The sequence below is a fragment of the Alligator mississippiensis genome, chromosome 11 (assembly GCF_030867095.1).
Source record: "Alligator mississippiensis isolate rAllMis1 chromosome 11, rAllMis1, whole genome shotgun sequence".
Classification (NCBI taxonomy): Eukaryota; Metazoa; Chordata; order Crocodylia; family Alligatoridae; genus Alligator; species Alligator mississippiensis.
The window spans coordinates 6,741,589-6,756,281 of NC_081834.1; the positions used below are offsets into that span (position 1 = coordinate 6,741,589).

The 14,693-nt window shown below is 50.5% G+C and overlaps 1 protein-coding gene across 1 annotated transcript in view; it reads left to right on the forward strand.

Moving 5' to 3' along the window:
• The window catches only part of PCSK6 (proprotein convertase subtilisin/kexin type 6), a 121,398-nt gene that overhangs the window by 20,084 nt on the left and 86,621 nt on the right, over positions 1-14,693 (forward strand). Inside the window, exon 2 of the mRNA XM_014605922.3 lies at positions 3,176-3,280. Coding sequence (XP_014461408.1) covers positions 3,176-3,280 — 105 coding nt within the window. The remainder of the gene's footprint in view (positions 1-3,175; positions 3,281-14,693) is intronic.

Below are 14,693 nucleotides of genomic sequence, written 5' to 3' on the forward strand. Positions count from 1 at the left end.
TACTTCATTTAATCCCCCTGCTGTATTTATTATCTTGCGAGCTTGCTGCACATATTTTATAAGCTCTTTTAGGACTCTTTCCTTAACTCCCTTCTTCTTTTCCTGGCTGCAGGCTAAACATAGACCTGGTTTCTCTGCTTATTTATATCCTCTGCTTCCCGGACTGGAGTCTCCAGGTTTAGCAAGAATTTAAGTTTACCTCTCATTATAGGGACTTTTTTAGCAAACTTTCCAGCTGCCAGGACACAATGCAAGCCAGTTGTCATGCGGCTGCTGGACCAGCTCCTCACAGACGAAACATCCAGCTGACGACCTTGATGAGGCAAAACTCGGCTGACACGAGCCCTCCACAGCTGCTGAACTAATTTCTGCCTCCTAATTCCTGCTTTGCTGCCAGCAGAAGGCTCTTTTAAGAGGAAGCTAATTGCCAGTTGCAGTTTCATAAAGATATATCGGGCTCCACTCCAGTCTCACTCACTCCAGTTTTTACCCTGGTGTAGCTCCATTGACGTCACTTGAAGTCGCTCCTTGTTCACGGGGTGGGCGCCAGCTGGGAAATGACCCGCACACATCTGCACGACCCAAGCCCTGTGCGGAGGGACTGGAAGTACCATTGGTTATTTAATGCTTTTCTTGGTTCAAGTCGGTGAAGGTGCGGTAGCGCCGGGGACATTTTTGTTGCATTTTCCAGGGTGCACCTGGGTCTCATTTCAGCCTCCCCTGGGGGGAGGTCTTCCAACTGGGGACAGTCTCTTAGTGCTCAAGACGCTCTTGGCCCTCTGTTCATTTTGCTTTGTGTAGCCCTTCTGCAAAACAGTCTACCGGCATGAACAGATCCTGGAGCGTGCATGGGGGAGCAGGGTGCTGCTGTTCGTATTCTGCACGGTTCACAGATGGGGTAACTTTACTGGAACCAGTCTGCTGATGCAGCTGTACTGGGAAGCACTGCTTGGGTAGATAGTTTATCTTCCAAACACAAAACTCCAGCTTTATTGGTGTAGCTTTATTTGCTTCCCCAACCAAAGTTAACAATACGGATGAAAAGCATTTTTGTTGTTGTTGCTTAAGCTGTGTTAAAGCTAAGAACAATGTTAGAGTTTTGCTCTGATAAAAACCGTGTCCCTAACCACTGTCACTAAACTAGTCCAACTTGCTAGTGTAGACCTGACAGCTGGGGTGGCTTGCCCGAAATTGCACCCCCAGTCAGCTACGTAGTGGCAAAGCATTTAATCATGCATTGACTTAACGGGGCTACTCAGTACTGCCGACTGTTAACACGTGCTTAATTGCTCTGGCAGATGTGGGGAGGATCCAGAATAGAAGTTGGGTGTTGAGCTAACTTGCCACCGTGCCAGCGCTGGTCTTTCCCGTGCCAGCTTTTGCCAGCGGTGCTGCCAGTGCACCTGCCCATCGTTAATTTTAACCCGGGGGGGCAGGGGGTAATTAAAAAACTTCCAGGAGCAATTGTCACGCAGTTGAATGGCTTGCACGCACACAGGCTTGCTCCAGTTCTCGGGGTTTTATCCGATTCAGGTCTGCCGGCACTGGAAAACGTTCTCCTCCAGAGGCTGAAACGTTTGGGGCTCGTTCCAAAGATTACGCCACCAGGAAAACCTGTGCCTGTCTGGGTGAGGCGTGCGAACAATTCTCCACGGGCTAAAAAGGGAGCGGGACTTACTGTGCACCAACTGCTCCACCGTAGCTGCCCGTGTGTGTGTGCCCGCCCCGAGGGAAGAGGAAGGTAAATGGTGGCAGTGCCATGATTTATTTAGCTTTCACGGGGAGAGAGCGTGCGTGCGTGTGTGTAGTCGCCGTGGAGCGGCCGACGCATTGTAAAACCCTGCAGTAAATTGCTTAGATACCAATTATCCCAGGGCTTTCAATGAAGGAGGTTTTGAAGTCTTGGTACCTCTGGGTTATTCCTTTAGTTTTTGAAAACATTAGGAAGAGACTTTCTTACAGAGGAGTGTTTTTAGGATCTGGAGTCCTAGGTATATGAAGGAGATACCTTGAAGGACTCTTCTTTTTTTCTCCAAAAAAAATTCTTGGTGCCTATCTTCCAGAAATTGGGTTTCCTTAAGGCCCTGGATGGTGTATGTCCCATGTCACATGAACATGACCTTGTTGTCCTGGATGTTTCTCGTCCTCTTTGGGGCTCAATCCATTCCTGGAGGGGAGAGCAAAGGCAATCTTCTGTTTAAGCCAAGTCCATGGCGAAGCAGTTGTCAGAGCACATGAAGCAAGGGCTTGACGCTTGTTGTGAGCGTGTTATTTTTGCTCGTTGGAGTTGCTGTCACTTGCAGGATAGAATAATTTTTATTGCACAAGATGCCGCTGTCTTGGTGTGGGAGAGAAGGCCGGTAATTGTAGCAGGAGGAGCTGCGCGCGCACCCCTTCTGCATCACTCTTTTAAGCCCTGCATCGTTTTCACCTTTTGGGACTCGGACTTTTTTGTCTTTCAGGCTTGGGTTCTGCCTGTAGCTGAAGGGGAGCAAAATGGTTTGGCTTTGAATATAAGGAGTGTCAGGACAGTGTGCTGTCCCAGTAGAGCAAAATGCTTCGACTTTCTAAACGTGCCTCTGGCAGGAACAGGCAGCGGCCTCAGCGTTTCTGTTTGGCGCTGAGCAGGCCCACGCTCAAATCCGCGTGGAAAATTGGAGTGAAAATCCCTTTCCAACGAATTGATGCGTGAACCTCTGAAAATCCTGACGACCTCCACCCCCATGCAGAGGACCCTTGGGAAACCTGTGCATCCCCTTATGTCCAAAGTTAAACTTTAGACTTTTTAAAGTGCTTTTGTTTTCCTGGGCTACCAGTGCTGGTCTGGGATAAATTGCCAGGAGGTGCAGGATGTGGTGGAAAGCGGGCATTGCTGTAGAGGCCAGTAGTTCTTCAGGGTTGTGTGCGTGGTGGGCTGGTCTCACCACATGCAAGCTGCTGTTGCTGTCCCCACGGCGGGGTGGGTAGGGAAGCTGGCCACGAAGCCTGATCCTCTTACCCAGTTGCAGACCAGAAGCATGGCTCTTCCTTCCTCCAGTGGGTGTCGGAGCAAGCTCAGTAGCTTTGCGGATCAGAACTAGCTCTCAGCTGGGGCACATGCCGGCTCTTAGCATCCTTTGGGTGGAGCGGGTGAAAAATGAAGCTGCCCTGACAGCTCCTTGTGCTTGTTTTGCAGATCGGGAGCTTGGAGAATTATTACCACTTTCACCACAGCAAGACGTTCAAGCGGTCGACGGTCAGCAGCAGAGGCCCACACACCTTCCTCCAGATGGATCCCAAGGTACGGCCAACACGACTCCCTTGGGAGCCAGGCTCCCCGGGTAATGACTTCTGCAGCCCTCCCTGCTTTGCCCGGGAGGGGGTAGAAGGCTGTAAGCCGGCAGTAAGGCATCGTATCCTGCCAGTCTTGCCATTGCAAGTCCCTCGGCTCTGCTGGGCAGAGGTGCTGCAGAGGGGTAACAAGGCCTTCAAGCCAGGTCCTTGATTTTTTTGGGGTTGTTCCCGTTGCAAGATCTCTGCGTGTTGGGAAGGGAAGGAGTCGATTCCACATTAGGTCTGCATGCCTTCTCTCTTCTGCATTTGTTGGCCTCATTGGGTTGGTTTGGGGCAAGATACCATCCCTCTGGTGATGAAAGCCCACTGGCGGAGATATTGCAGATGATGTTCCTAGGCAGTGGTAGATCCACAATCTCGTTCTTTCCTTCTGCATGCTACACTACATAACATTACCAAGCCTTTTGTACGCAGCCGCTTGGGTGCATTTCTTCACGAATGGCACCACTCTGCCTTCTGTTCCTGCCGGGGGGGTTGAGGGGAAACCTTCAAATGCTCTTGGGAAAGAGCCTTTAGACCAGGGATGTCTTGGAGGGCACAGCACTGATTTATGTTATCTTGCTCAGCGATGGAGCATGCAGACCCAGGCTCTGCCGCTTCGGGGATGTATTAAGCCGATATGCATTTACAGCTCTGGGACCCTACACCAAGTACAAGTGTCTTTGCAAAACTTTTCAAATGTTGGTATTTGCATTAAAGGATAAATATATTCCCTGCACCCTACACTGTGCAAAGGGCATTCTCTCTGTATCCATCCTATTTTCTTTTTCCGTTTCCAGCCCTATGCACATTTGTTGAATAATGCACATAAGTACTGCAAAATATAAAAGCCTGTTTCCACTAAGCTCAAGAGCGGGGAAAAAAATTCTGCCACACCTCCAGGATGTGCCTCTCAGCCCTGACACTGCTTTGGCCCTTTCTCTCCCCAGCTATAGTTAAATGCAGTGTGGTTTATGACATACTAAGTGCCATTGTGAATATTTAGTGCTTAATAGCTGCAACTTCTGCGAGGTTTCAGAGCGAACCGTATATTTGAATAGGGTTTGCCCCGCAGAGCGTGTTTTCTTTATTTGCAGCTTATAATTGGGCATGACTGTAAATGCACTGCATTTCTAACGTGTTATCCTTGAAATCGCAGCACTGTGTGCGTGTGGTGACTCATCTGACATAAGTGTGTTTATCATTGAGTAATACATCAAAAGGACTAAGCACTAACATCTGCCTGAGAGGGGAGGATTGAAAAGCAGGATAAAGAAGATCCTTCCAATATAGAAATGGTGCTGCGTGCTCTGGGTGTTGAGCCAGTTGCCATAACATGTGCTGTCTTTAATGGTTGCTATGTATGAAACCTTTGGCAATAAGCACATGTTACTCTTTTTTTTCTTTTTTCCTAGAGCAACCTGAGAGGGTTTCATTCTGGCATCGTTGCCAAAGCTCCTTGAGAAAAGAAAGTTTTCGAACGAGTGAAATCTTTGCAAGCGCTTATCGTGCCTGGGGAAAACGTTATATTTTTTCCTGCCATTTCATTTTTTTTAACTAATATTCTTAAATTATGGTTTTGGGTTAATTAGTGCTTACCTTTTTTTTAAAAGCAGCTGTGGTCTTTATACATTTCCTTAATAAGAAAGCATGGTGACTATTGACCCATGCCTGATGGTCTGTAAATAAATGCCCCGGCAAAGATTCCCATATGTGCTGAGGTTGAGACGCATGTAAGCACGCCTGTGCTACTGGACTCCAACACTAAGTACAACCCCAGGTGAGAGTAGCCAAGATAATTGCTAAGGCCGTGATTGAGAGTGTATTGAAGTCCATGGTAGTAGTTTAACCAACTTCAGTCGGCTTGGACTAGGATCAAGTGGACTAAAACTGTAGCTTTCTAAAGCACCAGAGGCCAGATTCTCAGCTGCTGTAGATGAGGATAACATCAGCAACTTCAGTGTAGTTGTCCTGCCATAAACTAGGTGAGCATCTAGCCTGAGATGGGGAGTAGCAGTGCAAAAGGATTGTGTCTAGTAGTTGGAGGAAAATGAGTTTAAATGTCTGGACCATAGGCACCTGCCTTGTTTTCCTCTTGGATTTTGCACGTGTAGGGAGTTTATTGGCTGCTCTTCTTCAGAGCTGGTATTGCAAGCAGTCATCAAGCTGCAGATCTCCACTGCAATGCCAGTATCCAGGATGTGCTGTAGACATGCATGGTTGTAAAAAGAAGTAGGTTGCTGGAAAATGTTCCTGCCTCCCCGAGACCAGATTCAAGCAAACTAGCATGGCCTGCCTTCCAGGCCCCGTGCATAAGTGGGAGGGATGGCGAGGTTAGGTCTGCATTGCACAGTCAGCCTAGGCTCTTACACGCTTCTTGTCTCAGTCCCTTCCCAGCCAAGTGGAAAAGCCTCTAGATCCAGGCTTGGGGTGCTTTCAGCCTCAGATAACTGACCTTCCTGAGGGTCTGGGGTAAAAGTCAGGCTGCCATTTAACCTGGGCTGAAACCTGTCCTTTGGCAGTGACAACTCTGGCTCAGGCATTCAAATACTGATAGTCGTCCAATGCACTTCCTGCTGTTCCTCTCTCCAGTTTGACTGGGGAATAGCCTGGAGCATCTCAGCATACGAGCTTTGGGCTCTGGTTGCCGAGCCCTCCCAGGCAAGTACAGGTCCAGTAATGGCAAAGTAAAGTAGATTGGGTTTTACTGGAGAGATGGTTATGATCAGGTGAAGATGACCTGGCTGCCTGCCAGGGAAGATCTGGAGCATTTTAGCTTGATTTGCCACTTCCTTTTGTTCTCTTGCAGATCCCATGTGCCAAATAATTTGTGCTTTGGGCCTGGGTCTGCTTGTGTGGCTGAGAGTAGGTTGAAGTGATCGCTCAGCTAACGGCTGGAGAGATGAGGTCCTGTATCGATAGTCTTCTCAAGCAGTGCACAATTCCCTGGGCCTGCGCACACCGGCCTCTTTCCATGTTGCCTTCCCACTGGACTCCTGTGCATGGCAGCTACTGGGCAGTTTGTGGACACACCTTTGTGGCCGACTCCACTGCTTTCTGCTCAGTTCAGCTCCATCAAATAGCACATGGCAGAGGTCTGGCTTACCTGCCCGTGTGACTGGAGCAGGGAGTATGGACCAGAGGTTGGAGTAAGGACCAAGATGGGGTGGAGCGGACCATTGGCCAGAGCAGGACATATAATGTCTAAAGCTGGAAGGTGAAGAAAGGCAGCTGTAACTCCCAGGGTACCTGCCTCTTCTGCAAGACTTTCAATTAGGTGTTCACTAGCACTGAGCGCGAAGCCTGCTGTCTGTACGACAGGCTTCTGAGTAAGAGCAGCCTGATTTATTTTATTTTTTGCATGGGAAGCCAAGGAGTTGGACCTGACACCGGAAGAGACTCCAATGGCAGAGTCAAAAGAACTGGCTCTGGAGCTGGCTGCCTGGCTGAACGGGCTAGGGGAATATCTTGGGCGCTGTTCAGTATTGTGCATGATCCAAGGTGGATTCAAAGTGAGGGAAAACATTAAACGTGCAGCTAGCGGCTTGCCCTTCCTCCGCTTGCACTCCTCGCTTAACAGGAAACGATCCCAACTGGGATTCGCAAGCCTGCGTGCATCTTTGGACCAGCGCTCTCTTGGGAATGGTTGCACTGAGATAGACTCACCAACCGTTACTGATATCGAAGCTTTGTCCTGGGCAGCCTCCATCACATAATGCAGCCACTGGAATTCCTGACAGCACCCCTGGGGGTTAGCAGTACGCCTTTCCTTGTCCTCCCTGTTCGCTGCAGGGCCCAGGCAAGGGGCAGGAATGGGCAGAGGGTGCCCGGGTTTGGTAGCGAGCCCCCAGTTCAGTGTCTGGATGTGGTTGGTCTCGGGGAACTTCGCACAGCCCTTGGCAAGCTCCCTGTGGTTGCTCGGGTCATTTATGGGCCCTCTCCATTCCTTCGTATTTCCACTTATTCAGCAGCCAACAAAAGATTTCGGTCATGCACAGACCTGGAAAAGTGCTCCTCTTCCACTGGGCTGTCCAGCAGATCAGCATCCTCCCAGGCGCCCCTGGCCTGAAACACTGTTAAAATTCAGACCAGTCGCCGTCTGAGCGGAAGGAGCTGGGATTAGGGCAGTTAGGTCGTGTTGGAAACGATAAGGCTTTCAGATGGACTTTGTTGCGTGGCCGTGGGCTGGCAGTCTGGCCGACGGGAGCAGGGCAGGGTGTCATGCGTAGCAAGTCGATAGACGTCTCAACCTGTGGCCTTGCCACGAGGCAGAATATAAACGGGGGATTTGTTTCTATCTTCCTTGGGACAAAAAAACAAATGTATAATAGGCTCTTTCATCACCTTGGCAGGACCTTCTGCTGCTGCAGGCGGTGTGAGGGGGAGGCGGGCTGGGGAACAGCTCTATAAGAATGCACAAGTGACTTGGGCACAGGCCCAGCAAACCCCGCAGAAGGAAGAAGGAGCTGGGCAGGGAGAGGGCGGGGGGGGGAAGCCTAGCAGGAGGAGAGCGGGGTTGCACGCATCTTGAACGCAGCCGGAGGAGGGAGCAGGACTCCCCGCTGCAGGAGCTGCGGCTCGCTCTGACAGCCCCCAGGATGCAACCTTCCCACTCCTGTGCCCACGGGCGCCAGTCTATACGGTCCCATCCTGCAGCCGCTGGGCTCTGAGCTCCAAACCCCGCTGCATGCTGCGGTTATCAAACATTCGCCATTCACGCTCCCCCCATACAACTGACCAAGTCCCGTGCATCTGGGGGTGAGGAGAGCAGGACATGCAAGTCCCCTACCCCCCAAATTGGGCAACTTTCACTATTAAAGGCACCAGGTTGCACGCATCTGTCTGCGTCTTTTGACTTAGCCGTGTCCTGTCAGCCCGGCTGGCTGCGGTGGTGTTCAGAAGACTCCTGGGTATCTTAGCCCAATGTGATGTTAGCAAATGGGTCAGGCTGTGCAGTGCTGTGGCGTGTGAGGAACTGGGGGAAAAACCCGGAGTCAGGGAGTCGCAGGCAAGGATTTTATTCAAGCATCAAAAGCAAATACTAAATGAGCTCCTGCATGCATGGCAGGAGCATGCAGCCTCGTGCTCCTCTGCCCCCTCATTCCCTCCGGTGTTGCATTACTCCAGTAGGCGAATGGTGGGTCTCCTTGGCATGCTGCCATCCTGCACTTTGGTGGTGCATGCCACGCCAACATGCTAGATTCACCTTTTAATCAACAAAGACCTGTGTGAATATGGGGCACTATCTCTTGCAGCTGATATATCATGCATGTCTTGTGGCTACAATACTCCTGCCAGTAGCACCTGTGCATCCTGGAAAGCCCATTCTCTCCTAACCAGCTGCTAGTCTGGGCACACTAGTTCCCATCTCAACACACCATTAACTTCCTTGGGAACCTCTGTGGCCATGGCACTGTTGCAACTAGACTTCCCCCTGCATGGCTTGTCCTGTAGCAGCGTGGGCCAGCCAGCGGGGTTTGGGGTGGCACAGGCACGAAGGTGCACGGTTGACAGCCCAGAAGCCACACATTTGAGGCCAAAGCAGAAGTGTTCCCGGTGTAGTCTGTTGGATTTCAACAAATCTGTGAATTCTGCTAAATACCTTGTGACAAGGACACGAAGAAGGAAAGGAAGGGGAAGCCAGCTTCCAGAGAGCAGCTGCAACCTGCTTCTGCACTGGCCAGGCCTCCCTTACTTGCTTGTCCTGAGGCTAGTGAGAGCTTCCTGCACTGCTCCCTGCAGTGGCTTGCCTTACAGAGGCTCTGAAGATGGCTTGGTCTTGTGGCTGATTGTCTGGCTCCACTCTATATATGAGCAGCATGCAGCAGGTATCTTCACTGTGTCTTGTTGCCTTCCGGCCTGGAAGATCTTGCCTGCCTTGTCACAGGGTCCTAGATCAGGAGCGCTGGAAGGGATCTCAGGAGGTCACAGCTAGTCCAACCCCCTGCTCAAGGCAGGATCATCCCAGCCAAAGCTTTGTTGAGCCGGGTCTTAAAATCCTCCAAGGATGGAGAGTCCACAACCTCTCTGGGTGACCTGTTTCAGTGTTTTCTACCCTTCTAGTAAGAAAAATTCTTCCTAATATCTAACCGAATCTTACCCTTGCTGCAACCTGAGACCATTGTTCTGGCATCTGCCACCACTGAGAATCGTCCAGCTCCATCCTCTTTGCAACCCCCTGCAGGGAGTTGAAGGCTGCTATCAAATCCCCCCTCAGTCTTCTCTTGTCCAGACTGAATAAGCCCAGTTCTCTCAGCCTTTCCTCAGAAGCCACATGCCCCAGCCCCCAAACCCTTTTTGTTGTTGTCTCTGGCAGACTCTCTCCAATTTGTCCACATCCTTTCTGTAGTGGGAGGCCCAAAACCGGACACAGGACTCCAGGTGTGGCCTCGCCAGTGCTGAATAGAGGGGAAGAATCACTGCCCTTGACCTGCTGGCAATGCACCTACCAATGCAGCCCAGGATGCCGTTAGCCTTCTTGGCAACAAGGACACACTGCTGGCTCCTATACAGCTCATTGTGTCCCCCCAGGTCCTTTTCTGCAGAGCAGCTGCCCAGCCACTCACCCCCAGCCTGCACCGGTGCAGGGGATTGCTCCCTCCTATGTGCAGGACTTTGCACTTGTCCTTGTTGAACCTCATGAGATTTCTTTTGGTCCAATCCTCCATTTTGTCTAAATCACTCTGAATCCTAGCCCTACCCTCCAGCATATCTACTAGATACCCCCCCCCACCCTGCTGCCTGGTGTCATCTGTGGACTTCCTGAGGGTCTGCTCTATGCCATCTTCCAGGTCATCGATGAAGACATTGAACAAAACCAACCCCTGGGGCACTCCACTTGATACCGGCTGCCAACTAGACCCCGAACCATTGATCACTGTCCATTGAGCCCGATGCTCCAGCCAGTTTTCTATCCACCTTACAGTCCATTCATCCAGGCCGCACTTCCTTAGCTTGCCTGCGACAACGTTGTGGTAGACCATTGAAGGCCTTGCTAAAATCAAGGTACACCACATCCACTGGTCTCCTCGCATCCACAGAGCCAGTGTCCTTGTCCTCCGAGGGGCTGCTGGAGGACACTGCTGCACTCTTTCCCTAGGTTCTCTGCCAGCATCCTGCTGCAGTAATGCCACCGCGAGCAGGAGCCATTCGTCCTGCCGTGCTGGATCTATGGCTTGGCACCTGCTGGAGCAAGCCAGTAAGAAGCATGCAGGGCTGGCAGTGAAATGACTTGGCAGACCAGGACATTTCCATGCAGGAGCTGGGGAAGGATGTACCAGCTCTCCCAGGACGCAGTGCAGACCTATTGCTGGAGTGAGTCCAGTGACTGAGATGCTAAGCAGTGAGGGACACCCCTTAGAAACGTTGCCGCAGACTCCAGCGCTGGCAGCATCCTGCCGGGTGAGTTTGGTGAGCATGAGAAGCCTCTGGCTCTGCAGTTGCTACTCCCAGGGTCCCCAACCCAGGCAGTCTGTGCAGAGAGGATGTCTCCTTAGTGCTCCTGTTGAGAAACGGGGCCTTGGTACCAGACTCGTCCTGTAACACTGGACAAATGGCTCCCCCTTCATGTTCCTCCGTTTATCCATGCTACAAAACCGAGGTGCCATGCCCCACTCCACGCGCACATTGTGAAACTTTATTAAGCTGTATAAAGCTCCTCGAGATCCTCAAAGGAAAGAAGTAATTAAAGTACAAAGTATTAATATTATTATTAAGACCTTTCTATTGATTTGAGACAATGAATTGTATTCATGCCCGCCGTTTCCTTGGAAGGCCTCCATGGAAAACAGTACTCCTAATGAATCCGCTATTAAAGAAAGGTTTACTGTTAAATATTTGAACATAATCTCAAACACATTTGTTTGATAACACTGGAGCACGGGCTGTTGTGAAGCAAGGCTGCCAATAGGAAAAAAATGAACAATTTGAACGCTCCAGCAATTGCTGGAAAGAAGATGCGATTGGTCGGCTGATTTGTTTCTCGGCATCCTAATTAAGTTTGGTAGCCCTGGGGGAAGTACACAGGCATTTGAATAACTTGTGAATTCCGCTTTGCAGCTGAAATACCTCTGTTTAAATTAGGTCTGGTTTTTAATGCAAACCAAATCAATTAACTTTCAGTCTATGAATATTTGCCTTGCCCAGCTCTGCTGACTCCACGTTGGTCAAATTAGCTTCCCTTCGCCGAGTACCTTGCAAGTACGATCCAGCCGTCTGTTTTTTTTTTCCCCTCCCTCTGTTTCCAAATCATTCTGGAGGTGTCTTGTCTTTTGAATGGCACATAATTAGCATTCATAAAATGGAAAGTATGATATTGTATTACTGCGAGGCAGAAAGAAAAAGAAATCGCAGCCGCTCGAATTGGAACGGCAGCTATTACGGAAGAGCTGAAGAGTTCAATCGTTTGCAGATGGTGCGTCTGTTTTCTGTCTTCCGCTCGTCGGGGTTTTTGTTTGCACCGGTATTAATTTACTTATTTGTTTGCACGATGGCAGGACCCAGAGGCCCCAGGCAGGGCTGGGGCCACGTTGTGCTAGGCACTTGGCTGACATCTAGTAGAAACGCCCCCTGCCCCAAGGGCATTGCAGTCTAGGTGGCTAGAAAAGGACTGGAGGGGGTGGGAAATAACCACAGGGAGATGTTGGGATTTGCCTGAAGACAATAGGATGGGGATGGGATTCAGACCTCGTAGCTCCCAGTCCAGTGTCATAACCACTGGACCACACTGGTTACCGCCCAAGCGCCCAGTGCCCATTGCAGCTCTGCTCAATGACTGCGTATGGCGGCAGTACCAAGATAGATGAGAAACAGGGTCCTACGGGGTTAGGCCCTACAGTGGCAGGAAATGCCTCCAAGATGGAGAATTCGGCTCTTTAAAGGTGGGCGCGCGATGTGACACGTCCGGTGCTTTTGGCTGTCTTTCCAGTTCTTGGGCTTTCAGCCTCGTGATTCAGGTCTATCATTCTTTCACTCGTGCTTCCTGATCTTCCTCTCTCGAGTTTTTTACTGAGGTTGTTTTTTTTTCTTTCTTCCACCCATTTATTCTCGCTCTTGCTCTTACCCAGCCAGACTGACTTAAAGCAGGGGTGGGCAAAATGGCACATCTGGCCCGCAGCAGACGCCATTTCCCAGCAGCTCCTTCTGGCTGCCACTGCTAGACCTACTCCCGCTGCGCAGACACCCCAGCCTGTCCGCCCCGCACGCACCGCCAGGGCAGGACCCCCGCAGGCAGGACACGCGCTCGGGCGGCAGGGATGGGGCTACAGGCGGATAGGCAAGACGGGCAGGTGGGGCTGGGGAGACCCTGGGGTCTTGGGGCAGTGACCGTGTGGGGCCGGGGCTGTCTGAATGTTACTTTAAAAAAAATCAGTTGTAGACTACTTTTATCTGCCCTGAGTATGAGCACAGTTAAATGCACACAGTAAAATTTGGAGTTGATGGAGCTAAAGAATAAAATATATGCAGCGCTTTCCGCTGCTCTTGGCAGGAGGAGAGGACTTTTCAATTGAGGAAGATGCTGGAAGCACTGTGGGTTGCTGTCATTTTGATACAGGGTCCTTTACTTCAGCTTCTCAAAGCTTCAGTGCAATAACCTTGGTGCGTTTTAGCTCTATGTGCACTGCAAATTGCACACCTGTGTTACCAGGCCCTGATATATGAATGTCCTGTGGATGCTTGCAGGTCAGGAGAGCTACATCATTGCATCGCCCACCACGCACAGCCACCCTGAAGAGAGGATGTGGCAGAAAGTGTGATTTGAAAGGTGCAGAGTTGCTCTTTCTCCTCCTTGGAAAAGCAGGGCTTGGCCTTTTCGTTTGGACATGAAATAGTAAGGGAAAGACATTGGTTTTTAAGGCAGGAGATGCTGCTGCTTGCATACCCAAATAGAGCTTGCTGCCATCTGTGGACAAGCCCTGTTGGTGGCTGGAGAACGAAATTTCAATTACAAGTAGTATTTAAAATGGAAATATGGGCAGGGTGGCAGCCGATCACCCCAATCCGGGGGCATACGGCCACATGCTGTGTCACAAAACAACAAGATTTTTTTTGTCTCCTGCGCTTTATGACGAACACATGGTCGGGCCATCTGGTTTGTCCTGGAACTAGTCTCTAAGCTCTGGATCACTATTCAAACAAGTCAAATCAGTCCGCTTTTTCTCCAAAGCAAGGCACTGGATGGAAGCCTTGTGGGGAGCGGTTATATAATGCTGTGCCTCAGATGGTGAAATAAATGTTATTAATAAGAGTTAAGGGTCTGAAAAGCCTCGCGGAGCCTGTCCCACTGCTTCAGGCGCTGTGCTCGTGAATCGCTCCGGTCAGTGCTATCTGCCGCTGCGCTACGGCGTCCCAGCAGGAAGTCCAGCCAGCTGCTGTCCTGTCCTAGGATCCTTTGTTCTGCGTGCATCGGTCCCTTTGTTAGTCTGAATTTGTACAGACAAATCCAGAGCAGAGCAGTGAGTAGTACAAGTGCAGCAAGACCTCCCCCCGCCCCGCAGCCCCTGCTCGGACCCCCCACCTGGAGACCCTACACCTGTGAGTATAGCATCTACCTTAAAACAGAGATTCAGGACCTGCTCTTTTCAGGGAGCCTTTATTTCTGTCTGCTGTTTCAGTGAATAGTTGTTCATGACAAAGTGGTGTTAGTTTAAAATTGGAGCCCCGTTTGGCTAGGGCAATCTCCAGCCCCGCTTCACCCATTCCAGTGGCACAAGCTACCAATAGCCCCGTTTGGCTAGGGCAATCTCCAGCCCCGCTTCACCCATTCCAGTGGCACAAGCTACCAATGCGGCAGATGGCACGATCGTCACTTTGTGTTGTGCTCCTCCTTTATGGTTTTGGGGCTTGTCCCAGTGCACCAGTTGCTCGGGTTCAACTCAAATCCCTTTTCAAATCAATTCTGCTAAGTGGCTGCAAACTGCTGTGTGGATACTGTTAAACCCATTGAACCCTGGTTGCTCCCCATTTAGATTCAATTGAAAAGGAATCTGCTGAAGAAAGTCCAGGCAGGGTTGGTTTTTCAACCAGCTAATTCAAATGATTTAGAAACATGACTTTCATTGAGGAACGGTTGCACGAAGACTGGGGACAAATCTCCAGCCACTGTAAATCTTAGAGGGCTGCAAGCCGCGTGAGAAGAGTTTGATGTCACCTACAACCTTGGGGAAGGCGGCTGGTCCAGTGCATGTGGGAAGCTGACTTAAAATGATGCTTTGGTTGGAAGTAATGGCGTGGCAGAGCAAAAGACATGAGACCCTGGAGAATGGGATCAGGGCAAAATCCCATCAGCACTGCCAGATCCCCATTGGGAAAAGGAGGCACCGAGGCATTTGTCTTCGATGAGAGGCAAAAATGTTGGTATTCCCCATGACAGCTTTTTAATA